This window comes from Gasterosteus aculeatus, chromosome 11, assembly GCF_964276395.1.
Source record: "Gasterosteus aculeatus chromosome 11, fGasAcu3.hap1.1, whole genome shotgun sequence".
In the NCBI taxonomy this organism is placed as follows: Eukaryota; Metazoa; Chordata; class Actinopteri; order Perciformes; family Gasterosteidae; genus Gasterosteus; species Gasterosteus aculeatus.
In genome coordinates, this window is record NC_135699.1 from 11,228,842 (window position 1) to 11,247,516 (window position 18,675).

The window sequence follows — 18,675 nt, forward strand, 5'->3', positions numbered from 1 at the left end:
ATCTTTCTCTCCTCCTCCTCCGCCCTCAGACCCATTTTCCTTTTCGCAGTGTATCAGAACATTGAGACAAGCAAAGCATTAATGTCGCAGGAGCTGTCCGTCATCTCAGGGAAAAAGATAAAGCCATTAATCCTCTGCTCGGACTACCTGCGTCTTTTTTGTGTCGCGTTTTGCTGCTTAGTCCAAAACAACAGGAACTGAACTGCTGACGTGTTCCGGTGCCTTTTTGTAGCTCGACCTTTTTAAAAGCCCACAGTGTTTTTCTTAACATTTTAATTCATCGGCCTCTAAATAAATTAGTCGCGCGGGACACAAACTTCATATTTGTTATTGAGCGTTAGCAGATCAATAGCTCTGGCTGGGATTAGAATACAGTATAATAACATCATTCCTAGTGAACAGTCTGGCTTTGATGCCGATTGTTTAATGATTCAGTACTTTACAGCTGAAATTGCTCTTACGCGCACGCGTGTGTGTGTGTGTGTGTGTTCCATGCTGATGCCCGAATGCTTGATCGTGCTTACGTGTCTGTGTTGTGGAAACCCAATAAAAGCAATGAGCGAGATGAAACCTTCATTCATCTCCCTGCGTCTGTCTGCAGGGCACTGCGCTGGCTTCAAATGATGCCTACCTCACGGCTGTTAGTTAAATGTCATTGCACCGCCGCACCAGATGGTGACGACAGAAAGTGTAAAGTAAATAATGCAGCCTTATGAATTCTAATAGCGTTCATTTTCAATCAGAGGAGACCCGTCGCTTAACGAGGGAACCGTGTTGTGCTGCATGAGGAAACCAACCGTGGATTGTTTTGCACCATCAGGTTCTTTAGAAGTAAAGGAGCACGTTCATTCTGTCTCCTGTGTGGAACATTGTCAGTCTGTAAGCTCCATTGCTTCTGTACATTACTGCTTGTCCTTGACTGAATGCTTGTATGATAAACCCAATAGAGCGGAGTCCTGTTTTCTGCTGTTGTTGTTTGAGAAATTCAATTTCCCAGAAGGAATGGAGTAAGTGAAGTACCTTAGCCGCTGTATTCATGTCGAAGGGGTATCACTAACTTTATGGAAATAACTTCAGGGTGGATGGGAGCAGGATCTACTTATTTCAGCCGTGTGGCATGATTTTATAGCCTCTTTGTTGATGGGCTACGGAAAAAGGCCATCGTTGTATTGCTCTTTGTTACACAACACACCATTTCCAGCCCCGCTCATCAAAAAAAAGGCCCTTTATGTTCCTCTGAGTTTGTTGCAACGGCGCAGAAGGAAGCTCTTTACCCGCGGCGGACAAAGGTCAAAGCCATTCAGACGTCTGAATATAATACCCGGTATTCAGCGAAAGCCACAAAACTCCTGTACCGTAAATGTGTAGCAATATTAAAGAAAGAGATAATTGTGCTTTTAAAACCACGAAAACGCAATTTGGGCATTTTCCACAAAAATGGAAACTTTGTTTTTCATGTATGTATGGAGAGATTTTTAGCTTTTCACTTGATCCAGAAGAGTTACATTTGTACATATATTGCTTGCTTGTACTTTAGATTCATGGTAACTTGGAAACAAGGTTGTTGTGATCTATTTCTAGAAAATAAACTAATCTGTCGAATGCTGCGTTTTATCCTCGGCTCATCAGTAATTTGTCTCCCTTTGACGACGTGTTCTGCCCTGAAGGTCGAGCTCCATCACATTACTATTTGTAAAAATGGAACCTGATGGAGAAAACAGAAACTGATGGGAACTCATCATTTACTTCACTTCTAATTCATATGTCAGAGAAACACGTTTTAGGATTTTCAGCCACAGAGTTGATTTGATGTAAAGAAACAACCACTTTCAAAGGAACCTGACGTGAAGCCTCTTAGCACCCAATGGCGTAATCATTTCATAAAAATATGATAGCGTCTGAAAATATTATAGAAATTGCACTTAACCTGATTGAAAGTGTAAGGAAACATTAAAATGTAATCAGTCGCCTCACTGAAATCTTTACCATTAATGTTCGACCTTCTGAGGATGTTATTTTTCCAAAACTGATGTTATTCTAAACGGATACAGCAAAAAAAAACATTTTCGACTCTACAAAATGTATGCATAAGATGCTTTAAATTGATATTGCTATCAATGGGGAATAAACGTGCAGATTAATCATAGCGCGTCGTCCATTGGAACCAGAGTGGACCTTAGATTGGACGCCATCCAAACCATCCTTATTGAATGACGTGTATCCCTGGCCCTGTTAGATCTTCTAACATTTTCATTATTTTAACATTATAATTCAGCCGTGATTTAATGTCTGTGTGTTTTTTATTATCAATATTTTGTGCGCCTGTACGATTTGCAGAAGAAAACACTCAAAGTACTTCCATAAATGTCAACAAGCTGATTTTGCAAATGCCAACATCATTAAACCTGGATCCGAATAAGCAGAATATTGATTTGCTTCTGCGTGCCCTGGTAGGGTACCTGGTGCAATGTGCTCACGCAGCCCGGGCAGTGGCGGGGTTTCTCCCTGCGTCTGACTGTGCTCCGTTTAGCCGAGCCGATGCCTCCGCTCAGGGGACAAGTTCTCCTTCCCTCCTGTAGGCTACTCGTCTCTGAGTTGGCCCAGTCTGACTCTGCCCCTTGCTGGCAGAAGCCTTGACTGCTGGTGTAATACTCTGATCAAAGCTCGGCAAGGACGACCTCGTCATCCACTGCAAATATCAAGTGGACAGTGGAGGAAAAAGTTGGGTCACGTGGAAAGACACCCCATTTTTTGTTGTTAGTATTGTGCTCAGCAAAGTATGACTTGAATTTTAATGGGATGCAAAAATATAACCAATGCTTTTTATTTGCAGTAGCAACAAAATTGATGTTAATTTAACAAATAAACATCACAAGAGGAGAGCTGGTACAAAACGTACGCAGAACTCGACGCATCTGTTGATTTTATTTTACTTGTGAGTTGTTTTTAGTGACTGACCTACTTTGGGAAATAGAAACATGTGTAGGTTATATAACTCTGAATTCAAATCCCTGTCTTTGGGGGGGGAAATAACAAATGTAGGACACGGCCTTGCTTTTTCATCTCAACTCGCAGTGCTCCCTGCCAGTGACAACTTGTCTCGCCGATGTCACAACGCAGCTGCCAGAAGGTGTCTGTCTGGGCTTTTATCCTCCTCCTTCCTTGGTCTTTGTCTTGTCTCTCAATGGCTCTGTTGTCTGTCTCTCCATCTTAATGCATTATGGCCCCAGCTGCCGCATCTCTGCCACGTCCCTCCCTCACATCGGCGTTAACTTTGACTTTCAGCCTTTTGACGTTTTCACATTATCAAATTAAGTATTGTAGAGCAAATGGGTACTAATTACCTCTTATCGTTTTTGTTAAAATTGGCCGAACAGGTTACGCGAGTCCTTTCTGAAGACTTTCAAGCAGATAATATAATGCATGAGAAGACTAATGAGAACTGAAAGCGCACGTGCAAGTAAGGCTGCTGTGTCAAATATGAGATACTGACAACCGAAGTCACAGTCTGGCTCTCAAAATGGGTTGTTCGTTATCGTGTCTAAGTGGATTTTGTATTTTCAAGTTGCATTTGTTTATTGGGGGGGGAGTGTGATACGGGAAACATGGCCATTACAGGTCCACCCACAAATGCAAACAATATAAGTTAACTAACACGCACTCTTATGCAAATGGAATGCATGCGTGACAGGGAAAATGTTGAGTGCTGGTGATGCACATTCAAACAATCCAATCCAATCTTTTCTCATCTACTCTCAGTAAAGCAAAAGGCGGACCTTTCTTTGGACAACTTTTTCTGTCCCTCCTCACTGGTGAAGCCTTTTTTAAAGAACTCCTTGGCAACCGCATGGTCTCCCAAACTTCTCAGACCTAATTAAATCCAAAGCACGTTACATTGCAATGGTGGTTCAGCAACTATTCCAAAGCAACATCTTACATACGCATCTTCTATGAGCGGAAGACAAAATCCAGAATAGTATAAATATAACTCCAATACAGAAATGTAGCTAATCGTGACTCATTCTATTGACACTATCATTAGTATTAGCTAAATGTTATGTTTACTTAAATATAACCAAGGTGAAAAACCACAATCAAGGAGAAAATATGTCATGTCACTGTTTTCTTTATTGTATTTTATTGCATTTGGGGTTTTTTTCATTGAAAGGCCGCTCAGCAAAACAAACATTTTTTTATTTTAAAGCACCTGTCAATGAGCGATGGCTTAATCATCTTAGTCCCTCACAGGGCCATTCAACATCCTGTTGGATTTAGATCTGGAGGTCGGAGCTCCAGAGGTTGGATGTTAGTTTGTTTAACTGAAGACTAGAATAGGTGAGAACGCTGCAGACAGCAAAAACGCACCCTAGCAGTTCGTATTACTTAATTTATTTTTAGTCCATTCTGGAGCATCCGGTTTATTATAAATGTTCCAATTAACAAATGACTGGTCTTCCTCCTTCCTTCATCTTGTCTCCTGTTCTTTAAAGTAACGTTTGGCTTGAAGTGAACCTGGTGAAATCACTTTACAGAGTCATCATCAGAATGAATCCCAGGGGGGCTGTGGGGGGGGAAAGGCTCTGGAGCAGGACCACTTAAGGAGAGGCAGATTGATCACCTGCCATTCAGACGTCCAACATGGAGTCGTTCACCGTGGTCACGATCCGGCTCTATGTTGAGATGAGGGATTTATTATTTCAGCAGGAAAGGTTAGCGGATGTCTGTCTGAGCTGATTACATGCACACTAACTGGGAGTGTTGAGGTGCTGTGGGAGCTCACACAGTCAAGTGTTGAAAAACCAAAGCTATCTCTCTCTCTCTCTCTCTCCTGTATACTGACTGCAGGATGGAGCAGACGGTGTTGATTCAGTTTTTACACTTCCTCTTCCTCTCCCATTATTTCTCTTTCTCACGTACAGTGCCAGTCAAAAGTTTGGACACACACTAATTTAATTGAATGCGAAACCGTGTCCAGTACTTTAAGCCCTTCTACCTCAAGTGCCGGACAAGATGTTCTCTTTTATATGTGTAGTACTTATTTCGTGTTTCTTTTCTTTTGTTTTCTCAGGTTGTTACTTTTTTTTAGGTTTTCTAACAGCTACTCTTCTCCCGTCGTCGTTTTTTGTCCTTTGTCGTTAACAGGCATGGCTGACTGAGATCCACGAGTACGCCCAGCAGGATGTGGTGCTCATGCTGCTTGGAAACAAGGTAAGGGATCGCGTTAAAGAATTACAAATCTACTCTGGATTAGAGGTCCACCAATAGTCGATTGTAAAGGCCCAAATAACGGCAATAGACTGGAGCAAGGAAAAGCCATTTCATCGGCTAACATGACGCACTTCTGTTTACACCATTTTTACTCAATTTGTTAATTCAAATTTAATTCAGCTAAATGAAGTTACATTATTTATTTCCCTCATTGTCTGGCTGCTGTGTATTGTGGACAATGAGCTGATAGTGTACGGTCATACACTTTAGAAATAACTTTTGTATATAAGTGAGCTGAAAACTGTTCAGATTGGACAAGAATGCCCTTTGGTTTTATGAAGAATACGTCGAATATGAGCAATTTCCCAGTTGTTCAGAAAGTGATACGTCCATGTAAATGAAGCTTTGATACATTTGACACATTTTTTATTTTGTTCCATCTTTAGTAGGAACATTGGGCTTTAGGCTGGGTACCATAGTACCATAGGAAGTGTTTCAATTGAGAGCAACGCTCTATTAATTATACCCAAATGTAGACTATTAGCTTCCTTTTTCTTTTGAGAAGTTTGACTTCCTGTCTCTAATAAGGGGAAAACTTACATTCTCTATTTGAGGTATCCAAAAATATTGGGGGTTTTTATATCTCTTCCATCTCTCAGTTACCTTATTGGCCTCACTAACAACATGAAGGTCTAATGCACACATTACATTTTTAATAAATGGATTTTTAACATCATAAAAAAAAACAATTTACCAAACCAATGTGATTCAATGATGATGCTTTTTGTTTCTTTCAAGCACACAAACATCCTGCTGATTTGTAAATACCATTGCTACACATTTGTTTCAATAACTGCCATTCACATCCCTCCTTCTGAACAAAGTACATATCTCTCTGTCTTGGAGGTCTGTTTTGTTTCAGGGCACCACACATCATATCATCTTAATCAGCATCCTGAGAGTCAATTAGCTTCCATCAGAGCTGAACACCAGAGGAAAGCTTGCATGAAAACTGGACAAAGAGCGAGGAGATGGGTGGATGTTGTTGTTGGGGCAAAATGCGCACGTGTGACCTCGTTTTTGTCCAATCTCACCAGGCCGATGCCACTCACGAGAGGGTGGTGAAGAGAGAAGACGGTGAGAGGCTCGCAAAGGTGAGTGATTGAAAATTTAAACTTCGGCTACAAATGAGAACCTTCTGTTGTGGATTTCTCCTTTCATGTAACAGCATTTGTATTGCTGATTGCATTTCTTGTAGAGATTTGAAGATTTTGACTATTACTAAAAGGCGTCTAGAGATTTCATTCTGCTCGACAGTGTAGCACTTGCAAACAAAAAATAGAAGGCAGACACAGACACTGAGCTCCTATTGTCCCTCCTCTAGAATCAATTAACATTTGACGATGGCGATTTTTCATATAGGTTCCGGCGCTCTGTGTCATCATGTAGCAAAGTTGTATGATCATATGCAAAACCGTCATCTGCCATGTGTGTGTCACGCGCCTCCCCCGGGTGTTTCTTTGGAACACGTCACACCAATCGAATGGCAGGCAGCCATGCGATTGTCCCCAAACGTGGAAGCAATAAACTCTCGAGTCTGTGAGGGGGGAAAAGACCTCAGTTATCATCACTGAGGGCTGAGACAAACCCCCCCTGCTGGTAGACAAATGCATCACATCCGTGGTGGGTTTATTCCAAAATAAACCAGTTCATGATTGTGCCATAAAGATTTCTACATCATCTACATTTAAATGACCGTCTGGGAAGAAAAGTAATCTTCAATAATTGTCATAACTTTGACTCTTCAGGAGTTTGGCGTTCCCTTCATGGAGACCAGCGCCAGGTCAGGTCTAAATGTAGAGCTGGCTTTCACTGCTGTGGCAAAGTGAGTATCATCTTCTCTGCAGGTGATGTAGACAAGTCTGATAATCTTCTAAATATTTATAATTTTCTATAATTTTAATATTTCTGATTGATTGTTATGCAATTTACTCTTCCTCCCTCATTGCAAACTCTAGAATCCTTAAATACGCGAATATTCTCTTCATTTTAAAAGCTAATTTCTGGTGCATGCATCTTACCTTTGTCTCAGGGAGCTGCAGCACCGCTCTCTGGAGGATCCCAGTGAGAAGTTTAAGCTCCAGGAGTACGTAAACAAGGAGATGAAGAGCACAAGCTGCTGCAGGTCTTAGATCCTGCTCTTGTCATTTTCTGTGTGTGTGTGTGAATCATTCGTGTTCATATCATAGATACATTGTTCCTACCCTTTCAATCCTCCCCATCGAAGTCCACAATCCGTGCTGTTGCCCTTCACTCATCTCACTGCACTCATCTACTTTCATATGTCCTGCTTGTACTCCTCCATCTCTTTCTGCAGCTGTGAATGTAGCTCCAGGTTACAGGTTTGCCAAAGACAGTTAGACGCTCCAAAACCTATTAACGTATCGATTCATTTATTACCGTAGCTGCATGATATTTAGGAACGTCGGAAGCCTGCCCTTGCGTTAACTTGTGTGGTCGTGTTATTGGGATGGGATCTTCTTGCATCAGAATTAGTGGTCGTTTTTCCTGTAAAGTTGTTTATTTCCCATCAAATTAAAAACGTCGGTGACATTCAACATTTTGGTAGAATGCCGTCGTCTCGGTCAGCGTGTGGATAAATGTTCAGAACAGATGTAGTTTATAGTGATGCTCGTTCTGTCCATGGTTCAGGCTTATTGATTTAACAGGCTCTTTGGAGCCAATTTAGCTCACCAGGGTAAACTGTTTGTTATCATCATTAATTCCAATTCCAATCCACGAATTGGAGTATGGATGAGAAATGTTGACGATGTTACTCAAATCATGATATACAACACACAGAAGTGTATATCTCTTACTTTTTAATGTTACATTTGTAGTCACATTTTCAAATATACGTAAGCGGCTTTAATTTTTGCAATCATGAATATATTAATGGGGTGTATAGTGCCATGTTTTCTTAAAAGCATTTCTTACGATCACTACATTTTAACCAGGTCTAAAATGAAAGAAAAGCTTAGGCCTATTTTCTATGACTGTTTCTTTGGTGGATTGAATGTTAGTCATAGAAACTGCATATGTCCGTAAAGTATTTACTATACATCTTATGTTTTTCCTATCTTGATGTACACAGGAACATGTGGATTTTTGGCTTTACTTTTTAATGTGCAACTTAACTCCTGTATCTGAAAATTAACAACAATAAAAAAATGAGCTCCTGGCTTTTGTGCATGGAGGTCATAGAAATGTAAATGCTTCCCTCTGTCTCCATCTACTGGATAAATGATTCCACATGAACGTAAATGCTGAAGTGGATTACTACTTTCGTACAGTTTTGCATCACACGAGAAAAAGGAATGCAAGCCAATCCTTAAATGTGATCAGGAACACTTCATAAAAGCAGTTAACACATTCAGCAACTTAAATACACAAGTAGAAAAAAGCAACGGACGTACCAACATGCGGTGTCAGCCAATACAGCATCACGCACTGAATTTAGCAAATTCATACATTAAAAAATTAAATATATTTTTGCTCTTACGTGGGATAAATCTGAGCATCTGCAACTCATATTACTGAGAAAACATCTTTTGACATCTGAGCAGTGACAATTCCGATCAGGTCGCGAACATTCAGGTCGGCGCGATCCCAATGACTTCTTTCAGGTGTGGAAGTAACATCACGATACGGAGGAATCGGTGAGGGTAACATTCATCAGCTCGGGAGTTATTGGGTCTGTCTTAAAATGACATTGAATGCAATGATGGATCGAGAAGAGGAGTCACGGGGGGTGGAGGGGGGTGGTGGTAAAAATCTCACCTCAAGGATTTTGGTCTTTGACGCACTTAGTTCATCAGAAAGACTTTCATCAGAGGATTTTAAGGCCCTTCTCTTCCTCCAGTTTGATGTCCCACAGCCGGGCTTCAAGCACTCAGACGGTCACGGTTTGTGCTTAAAATAAGCCGCTACTGCAGAGAAAACAAATACAACGTAAATCAGACTAATACATTGGGAAGAAAAGAGCTACATAATGACTTTCCGGGTGTTCGGTTTACCCGCGTACTCCCGAGGCTGCATTGGTCTGTTGATAACGGTCTGAAATGCTGAGATCCAGTCTTTCTGATCCTCGTCGGTCTCACACGCAAACAGAAACTTCCTGTCTGGGGTCACGATGGTGATTCCAAACTGCCAGTGGTAGCCTTGCGTGTTCTGGGGGAGGCCGGGGTGCACACTGTAGCTGTTTTCCCTGCTGCCAATGAACACCTCGCCTCGGGCATAAGCGTCCTGGCAGCGGAGGGAGACGTGCATATATAGTTTAGTCATCTTGAATCAAACAGACACTTTTTTTTTGGACCTTGTCTCTGACGGAATAGAGATGGACTAATAGATGGTCTCAAAAGGTGTTAATACCAGTGGATCTTTGAAGTACATGAGCCTTCTTTCATCCATCGTAAACCATCTCTTCTTGAAGCCCTCTGTGTGCTGTGGGACAGAAATGAAAGCAGCAGGAGAATTCATAAAGGAGAGCTGGACAAATCGTGGCGTGAATGATTCATCCGTCCTGATCGGCACATGGCACCTTGCACTCGAAAGTCTTTATTATATATATATATATATATATATATATATATATATATATATATATATTAATTAATGAATACATTAATGAAAATTCAATAAATTGCTTTTATGCTCAGCAAGAGAATTGTATGGGTATTCCATATCTCCCTAACATATACATTGCATTGTGGGAAAAGTGATATATCCACAAATGTTTCAGGAAAAATAACAGAAAAACGCCTTACCTTTGGACCGGTCTTCTCCATGTAACCCTCCATTATATAGTTCCTTGTTAGCTTTGGCAACAACTGGACGAACAAAGAGCAGATACTTAGTCACTGATTTAACTCTGTGTATAATATTATTTTTGGAGGGGGGATTTTTCCTCTAACATTTAGGTCCTAACGACATTTTCAAAGCCTCCAGATTGAACACAATTCTGGTGTGTGTTCTTTAAACGTAAAAGCGAGTGTATTAATGTAATAAAGTTTGAATATACTGTTATTAAAAAAAAAGAAAAAGTGTAATTCCCCCCCCCAAGACAATATACAAATAAAAGGGCTTTCGTATGTGCATGCATGTGTGCGTGCATGTACTCACATCAGAGATGGATGCTCCAGGAAAAGCCACCTGAAGGTAGTGAAACCTGGCTGCTCTAATGCCATTGAACCAATCCACCATTTCCTACCAGACAAAGCACCAGGAAGTTTAATAAAATAAACACTAATGTTTATCTGAATTAGCTTTTCCTCACACATGCCTCCTCATGCCTGATTCTCCACAATGACCGAGAAAACATGTACTTTTCTAGCTCTAAACCCAAAGGATTGGTACTGCATGATGAAGAAGTAGCATATTCGGTGTGTAAATATATAGTATGATATTTCATGCTGTATGAGTGTTACCTTTAACATCTCTGACTTGTCATGTCAATCTATGTCCACCAGAGGGACATGTAAACCCTCAGCTCTTTCTCTCCACTTACAACACAAGACAGAAAGGTACTGCACCCCACCTTTCCATCCTCGTGGTAAACAAAGATGTTCCTGGTACTGTTGTCTTTCAAATAGGTTATCTGCAGGCCCTGGGCAGTGCCCATTTTTGTTGGCTGGAAAGTGGCATTCAGAGTGTTGATCTTCATTGTTGCTTTGGGCTCTCTGGCCTGCAGAAAATAGTTATGTTTTTAGATGGATAGTAAATGGTTTTTATCTTCCTCAGAAAAAGCTTGTAAAATGATGCATAACTTTACCATATCTCGGTTTATAAACTGTGAACTGTGCTTTCATTGGGCTATAATGACATTTTGGCGTTTTGAACTGGAAATTGAGTGGGATCTTTAGATTTTACCAGAACATTCAACCTTTTATTTGAGGCAGTTTAAACACAGATATCAGCTTATCAAATAGATAAAATGTGGAAGAGAACACTCACATCATGCTTTTTGAAGTACTTCAAAACACCTTCTCGTTCGGACAGAATAAATTTCCGGCTGAGGTACTGTCCATTGTCTCTGCCTCGTTTCCATAGAAACCCCTCTCTGTAGCCTGCCGGTAGAGGAGTGCGAGGGTCCCGTTCAACACGGAGCAGTAACCATAGAAAGGAGGGAAGACAGACATTTTTACATTATTAAATCAGCATATACGTGTTTTTTGCCCACTGGAAAAATATACATCCAACAAACATTAGACTTCCTCAGTTGTTAATTACTCTGCTACAGTAGTTAATATTTCACTGCCATTTGCAGAGTTTGCTAAAAAGCTAAAACTCTCTAACACAGCAGTCAAGCCTTTAGATCCAATATGCAAAAGTATTAACTGTTTTAGATGAATAGTCATGAATGATGTTGTCTTTCCCCCCAATTAAATTAGATAAATACAACTTCTTGCTAAATCTATTCAAATATATATACTAATGCTTTGTATAAATGTATACATCTTTACAAATTGTCATCCTAAATCCCATTAAAATATCCAGAAACCATTCTGGCAGAAACCACTGAAACTCCTACAAACAGCAGCTCTGGCATTAGTGTGTGTTAGTGTGTGTTCGCACTTTTAGCTAATGTGGTCACAATGCAGCAGCTCGGCAGTGGTGAGAGGAAGCACATCGGTTTTTACATCATATACATATTTCAGCTTCAACTGCAACTTCCTCTTCATTCCTCTAGAAAAACACTTCTGGGTGTGTCTGCTAAAGCAGCATTGTGTCTCAACTAACAGCCAACGAGTATAAAAATATGTATATATATTATATACATACACATATATATATATATATATATATATATATATATATATATATATATACACACACACACACACACACACACACGTGTATATGTGTGTGCTTTTCAGCTTTTTAAAATCTATTCTAAAGCCATTGAACATTCCCCACACAAACAGATGGCGTTGCCTCTCTGCTCATAACCAGCGCGAGCAAACAGAAACAACACCTCTGGGCAGATGTGCATTGTCATTGGCCGATGCACATTCAAACAGCACGCACTGTTAATTAACTAACTTAATTTAACGAATCAGCAACTTAACAATATGCAAACAGAATTTTTCCAAATATCTATCTGTCTTTTTTCTTTTTTTTGGTTGTTAAATGTGGTTTTTGTTCCAATTTTTACGGCAGTGGTATTTATTATATTTGTTTTTATATTTTATTCATTTAAATAAATGTTTGTCTTCCGGTCCACTTGCACCACCCTATTTATTTCATTCATGTGTCCCTTATCTTGCTTCTTTATACAGTAATAAAGTCGTCATCGACTGGTCTGGGCTGCAGTAAACTGCTGGTTGAGCAACAGCTAAATTAAGTTTTCATGATTCAGAAAAGTTTCCTCCGCTTCTGAGTGAGGTTTGCAAAACAACACTAACACAAAAAAAGAATACATTTACTGTTAAAACACAATCTCACAGCTAAATCCTCCTGGCATAAAACAGGAGCAGAGATACATGGAGTGTTAGAGAACACAAAAGAAGCTATTCTTCCTCCCCGGTGGAGACAAAACCTCATGCTCCTAAATGTCTGCGCAACACAAAAGGGCCTTTGAGAGAGGGCGGAGGACATGGGGGCACAGAGTGGAAGGGTTCGACAGTCATGAGACTCTTATAACAGAGCTTTATCTTGTCTACCTTTAAGCGGAGAAAAACACAAAAAAGATTTCAATTTTTTTTTTTTTAAATGAATTTTGAACTGCAAGACTGCTCACTTCTAACCTAGTGAGCAATTAGCCTTTCTCTATCTAAAGTTGTTGTGAATTTGAAACTTTTGTGTGAACTTTTGTGTGAACTTGACACCTAGCTCCAGAAACTGCATCACGATGCTACAAATTCTTGCCCATATCGTCTACGCAGAAGGTGTAAAGTAACACAAACATATCTTTGAAATCTTTCAGCGGAAAAATCAGCCGCAGACCATGACCTCGATCCGGTTAACTGACTATTGTCGCACATCTTTCCGTTTGCAACACAGGAGTTGCGAAGAAAAAAAAGCAGTCAATAAAACCTTTAGAATATAATGTGTTTATCATCAGGAGAACGTGCTTACGGCATCCTGCTTCACTGTAAGACTGTGAAAGGCCACAGCAGGGCGGAGTTTCTCAAAACCAAATCATCTAACGAAGGTTTAATCTGCGTGGATTTATCAAGGATGGGACAACTCATTTAGATCAGGGCTGAAAAAAAAGGTGGATGGCCCCGTTTCATGTAGACATCCGCCATGCCAGTGGGCAAGCATGCACAGCACCAAGATTAATGTGCACGCGGCTTATAAATAGAGCTTAAACCAAATGTTGCCGTTTGTTCATAATGCTAAGAGGTCTACGGTGTATCTTCCTTTAAACTTGAGGGCTGGAGGTGGTTTTTAAAAGAGGGTAAAAAATAAAGTGTAAAAAATAAAGAGCAATTGTCTCCTGTGTAATACTTCAACTACCTCAACTGGATTCGCTTTGCTTGTAGTCAAAGGTCGATCTCTGGCATTCATCATGAAAGCAGTTCCAAGATTCCAGAATCTTAAAGATCATAATTGCCCAATGTTAGCATCCGCACACCCGCAGCCAGTTGCTTTACAAGGCACCCATTATTGATTAGTAAAGTAAAGGTGGCGTAACTCTCTCTCTCTCACTCGCTCTCCCCCATTTGTGTCCCACACGGTCGCACATGCACACGATTCAGCTCAGGAGAAACACAGATGAGGGTTATGCAACAAACATTTAGTTCCCCCACCAAGAATATTGGTTTCAGATAAGTTACATGCCGCATTTTACTTGTTTGAATGTCAGTACTGATAAATGGAAGATTATTCCAGCTTTTCCAGTGTTGAATAATAGGTGGTGCTGCGTGAGTCGCAGAAAATGATTTAGTCCTTAATGAGTCATCCAGAGGTTTGTTTGTAGCTGAAGCTGGGTGGAGACGCATTTCGTTCTTACCTGCTGAGTAAGGCTCCTGCCTCTCCACACACTGGAACTCCTTCCTCTCGTACTTGGCTCGGATCCATTGTTCTTTCAGGAGCCTGCAGACCGGTCGGCGTTAGACACTCTGCCCGGGTTTGATGTTTACTTTACTGTGCTTGGGATGATTGTTTTTCTTCGTCTTTCACGCTCCGAACCAAATAATTAAAACGTTACACGGCTCATGTTCTCCTAATCATCACTTGCCTCATCGCTTTGCACTTTATAGATGATATTGACTCACACAAACATCTTCATTCAGATGAATTTATCTGGACTCTTTCTGCTCCTTCTGATGACTATTTTTAACATTCTCAAAGCAGCCTGCATGAACGAACGCCTCGTTATTTTACCGTGCTTGAACCGTGGTTTCCTCTTTAACATGTCTGCATGTCAATATCTTTGTAGGTCTATCGTTTTTATTCAATCATAACTTCCCTTTTTTCGGCCTTAAGGGATCTTCCTCCATAAACACAATCAAAGTAAAGTCTAAAATAAACTTCACGGCACATGTTTTTTTTTGCATATTGATATTTATATCACCAGATGTTTAAGTACAAACCCTACACTTTTAACCTCTGCCTTTAATTAAACAATTTAAATAAGATTTTAATTTATAATTTTATTTGCTGTTTTTAATTGTCTTTTAATTCCTGCATTTTATTTCACTTTATTGTATGAAATGTTATGATGTGAAGCACTTTGAGTCTGCCTTGTGTATGAAAAGCGCTATACAAATAAAATTGCCTTGCCTTGCCTTGCCTACAACTGATGTGTGGCTTCCTGTTCACAGGAACTTGGTATTCTTAGAACTGAGCTGTTTCTGCAGTCAGCCTGCCGGCCCAAACCACTTGTTGCCCCCAAGTTAATGATCGCATAAAATATCCTAAATACGAACGTTTGAGTCATCCTCATCCTATCATCATGCTTATGACAACCTTCACCGTCGTGTAGATAAGTATTAATCATTCTTAGGTGAATTGGAGACTTGAATGTGACACACAGCAGTGGAGAGGAAGACACACATCACTTACATGCAGTCTTTATGTGTAGGACAGTAGTAGAAGGCAGGAACTATCTTCTCATATTTGGCCTTGGCAGCATTGTTACCCACAGAGTCCATCAACTGCAGAGAGGAGGAAACGGGTGATTGTAAGTGATATCTCTGTGCATTACTGTGTACTCAATGACTTAATGCCTATGAGCAGACATTACCTCAAGCCCGGCTCGAGACTATAATTAATGTGCTGGGCCTCTAGTCACAAAACATTTGGGGGTTGTATGTTCCGGGTTAAGTACGAACGAAATCACTTCATTGCCACAAGAGACCCGACGGCTTACCTCCACCTCAAAGGCGCTCCAGGGATCCAGCAGTACGGATTTCACTTTGCTGATCCGAGCGATATTTCTATGAAGGCCTGAGCAGCTGAGACACACAAACACTCCCAGAGTGTAGGATGCCCATTCTGGATCTGCAACACGACAAAAACACTTTTAGCTCCAACTAACCATTCTGATGGCTCAGCTACAATTAAAGCACAGCCAACAACCGGAACGTGGCACATTATTGCAGGCAGTAAAAAAAAAAAATCATGCATAGACTACAAATCCTTATCAGAATATTTAGATAATAGGTATTTGCCAGTGGTGTTGGCCCGGAAGGAGCAGAAAGGTATTTGGAAAGAGTTAAGAAAGGCTAATGGAAGAAATAAGGAACAACTTTTGTGGTCTTTCTGTCTTTAAATACATGCAACTACTCCCTGAAATGCTCTAAAATGATTTTCAAAGCGTACCGTCTCCCAGACCTGGATTTAACAACTCGGTTCAGAAAACCCTTCCCTAGCTTCAAAGGTCATCCATATTCTGATGAATGTGTGACGAGCTCTGGATTGTATTCAGGTTTCAGAGGCCAGATACGTGTTTCTTTTCCATTTTTCAGTCTGGTGGCAGGTGTGCATATTTAGACCGGCCATCAGTGTTGTCTTACCTTGGTTTACCAACAGGGTAAATGTCTCCTTTGATACAGGAGTTACTCAACACATGTGCTGTGCTTTGTTACTGCAACTAAGCAACACCTGCTTGGAAATGCAGTTGTTTGACAATCTAATCTACGGGAGGCAAGCACATCATATTTGAATACGTGTATCCTGTTGTCGTGTTCGTCATTGTTATATTATTAAAAAAAAAATGCAATGCGTGCTTTGAAATTACACCTACAACTGCATTTTTAAAGAATATTTGAAAGTGACATAACTGTTGATCAGTTACGTTATTCACAGCTACATAATGTTCACACTCTTTTGCATCCAACAACTGAGTCATAACAACCTCCAACATCTCCGCGCCGCCCCAGTAAAACATGTACTAAAGACCTCTGACATAAAGCAAACAAATGGAGAAAACTTTTTTGCAACAGTGTGTCACCCAGTTAGGTTTCTGCTCGAGTAGTTCAGTGAAAGGTCAGATCTTTCTCACTCGGGTAAACGCTTCTTTTGATGGGACCCAAAAGACTTTCACAATGAATCCGCTGAATGCTTTCGATTGGACATGAACATATCAATTTCGGGGTGAAATTACAGGGACCTGAGTCACTTCCAAGTAGTTTGCACATGAATGCCGAAAAGCCCTTCAACCAATGCTGACGAAAAACTCGGTGACCTCATGCTACAAAAATAGCTCAAGAAGAAAAGAAAAAAAGTACTTCCTTGTGCATAATCACAAACTTGCACACATGCATCTGTCCAAAAGAGACAAGTATGTGATGTGTGAGCCTCTTGTCCGTGGAACAATCAACCAGTAGAATGCAGAAGTGACAACCACATGCATACAAAGTAAAATAACGGATGAAATACACACAGGGAATAGAAATGTAAAGGGGGGGGGGGGGGGGGGGCTGTCAATCCCAGTTTACTTTTGGACGGGAGACAGGTAACACCCTAATTGGTCGCCAGCCAATCGCTCAGTGTCACTGAAACGTAACACTACAAACACCCAGATCGGTGAGAAAGGAGGTGAGGAGATGGGCGGGGCTTTTCACAGCACTTCTGACGCCACCTGTTTTAACTCCCTGAACACCAACACTGGGAGCCATTTTACTCAAGAAGCAGTTGATGAAGTCAATGGACTTCACCACTGTGGATTTTACCATCGGGGTGTGTGACCACATCTGTATCCAAAAAGCAAATGAATCTGCAGATGAATACATATTTGAACCTTCAACCAAGAATACATTTGTAATAAATACCCCACATATATGATGTATGTCATATTTTGTACTTTTTTTAAATAATGCTTCTTCAGTGTTATATTCACTATCACAATGCCAATTAGTTTGTCTTTAGGCTGCTACCCAAAGTTACTTTTAAATTACGTGAGTGTCGTCATTATATCAACAATTACATATTTATGTATAAATATCTTTCTTTTTTTTCCTTCCTTCCTTCCAGCAATTACCTGCAGCTCCACAGTCGGCACAGTTTCCATTTCCAGGTTTGCCCAGAAGCCGTTTCACGCGCTGGCCGTTGTCTTCCTGATCCGATGCCATGGTGCCAAAAAAGCGCTTCTCCTCGGACGAGCTGCTCGGCGGCCGGAGGAGTCGCGGTGTCTCGATCCAGGAGGGAGATCGCCGCGGGCACGCGCGCTGCACGGCCGCATCAGGACGACGAAACGCGCCTACACATCCGATCAGGGCGTCATGTCCAGACGCGCTGGTGAGGAGCGGAGCGCGTGTAGTAATGAAGCCGTGGAAAACAATGCGTGGAGGTGCGTCTGTTTGTAGAGTGAGACCTCCAGCGGCCGTTGCGATAGTAGAAAGAAAAAAAACACTCGCAGTCCGTTAGATTTACTTTCGTCTTTCAACGATTCACTAGGTGTGAATTATCTGTTGTATGATGAATAAGATTTTTTTTCCGCAAATGTTTTTAACATTTAACACAGTCATGTGTATTCGGTGGTAGCTGTGTTCCGGGATATATGCAACCGAAACATATTTGAGTCTACAGAAAAGTATATTTGTGCATGTGTTTCTAGTCTAATTGTAAATCCAACCCGCCGAAATATGATATTAGAATACATGTTTTTAAAACTGCCTCTTTGTGGTCTGATGCTGAGTAGATGATTGTGGTGAATGCTCCTTATATAGTTCGTAAGGAACTCATAGACAGACACTCAAAAATATAAAGGAACAATGTGTGAGATTTAGTGGCATCTAGTGGTTCGGAGCTTTTTAATGACAAAGTTTAAAAGTGAACAGCTTCAGAGAATTATTAGAAATCTCTATCTAATTTATAAATTAGATAGAGATGCATATTTCTAGATCTGTAAATAAAAAAATAGATGCATAAATAATATCACAGACATCATATAGAATGTCTTTACTAATGTGCCCAACTGCTTTGTCTTGGCCCCCAGATAGGTAAAAATACATCAAA

General features: G+C 40.7%; 2 protein-coding genes across 2 annotated transcripts in view; one reads left to right on the forward strand and one right to left on the reverse strand.

Moving 5' to 3' along the window:
- Window positions 1-8,481, forward strand: part of LOC120827643 (ras-related protein Rab-26) — a 27,457-nt gene extending 18,976 nt beyond the window's left edge. The window contains exons 6-9 of the mRNA XM_040190707.2: window positions 5,143-5,208; window positions 6,306-6,362; window positions 7,017-7,093; window positions 7,301-8,481. Of these exons, the coding sequence (XP_040046641.2) occupies window positions 5,143-5,208; window positions 6,306-6,362; window positions 7,017-7,093; window positions 7,301-7,400 (300 nt within the window). The 3' untranslated portion in view covers window positions 7,401-8,481. The remainder of the gene's footprint in view (window positions 1-5,142; window positions 5,209-6,305; window positions 6,363-7,016; window positions 7,094-7,300) is intronic.
- LOC120827641 (arf-GAP with dual PH domain-containing protein 1) lies at window positions 8,074-18,023 on the reverse strand. The gene is made up of 11 exons (XM_040190705.2): window positions 17,699-18,023; window positions 15,587-15,717; window positions 15,280-15,371; window positions 14,225-14,307; window positions 11,221-11,333; window positions 10,805-10,951; window positions 10,390-10,473; window positions 10,035-10,097; window positions 9,640-9,711; window positions 9,285-9,513; window positions 8,074-9,197 (listed from the first exon to the last, which is right to left on the reverse strand). Exons 1-11 carry the CDS (start codon window positions 17,787-17,789, stop codon window positions 9,169-9,171), a joined length of 1,134 nt encoding a protein of 377 aa, XP_040046639.2. The 5' UTR covers window positions 17,790-18,023; the 3' UTR covers window positions 8,074-9,168.
- Window positions 18,024-18,675: the final 652 nt, after the last annotated feature.

Bases quoted from the DNA above. Each gene is read 5' to 3' on its own strand.
- LOC120827641 (XM_040190705.2), bottom strand. From the start codon at position 17,789: ATGGCATCGGATCAGGAAGACAACGGCCAGCGCGTGAAACGGCTTCTG. The intron at 10,098-10,389 runs GTGAGTACATGC...TTGTTCGTCCAG, and splicing joins CTGGAGCATCCATCTCTGAT to TTGTTGCCAAAGCTAACAAG. The intron at 9,712-10,034 runs GTAAGGCGTTTT...TCTGTCCCACAG, and splicing joins TGGAGAAGACCGGTCCAAAG to CACACAGAGGGCTTCAAGAA.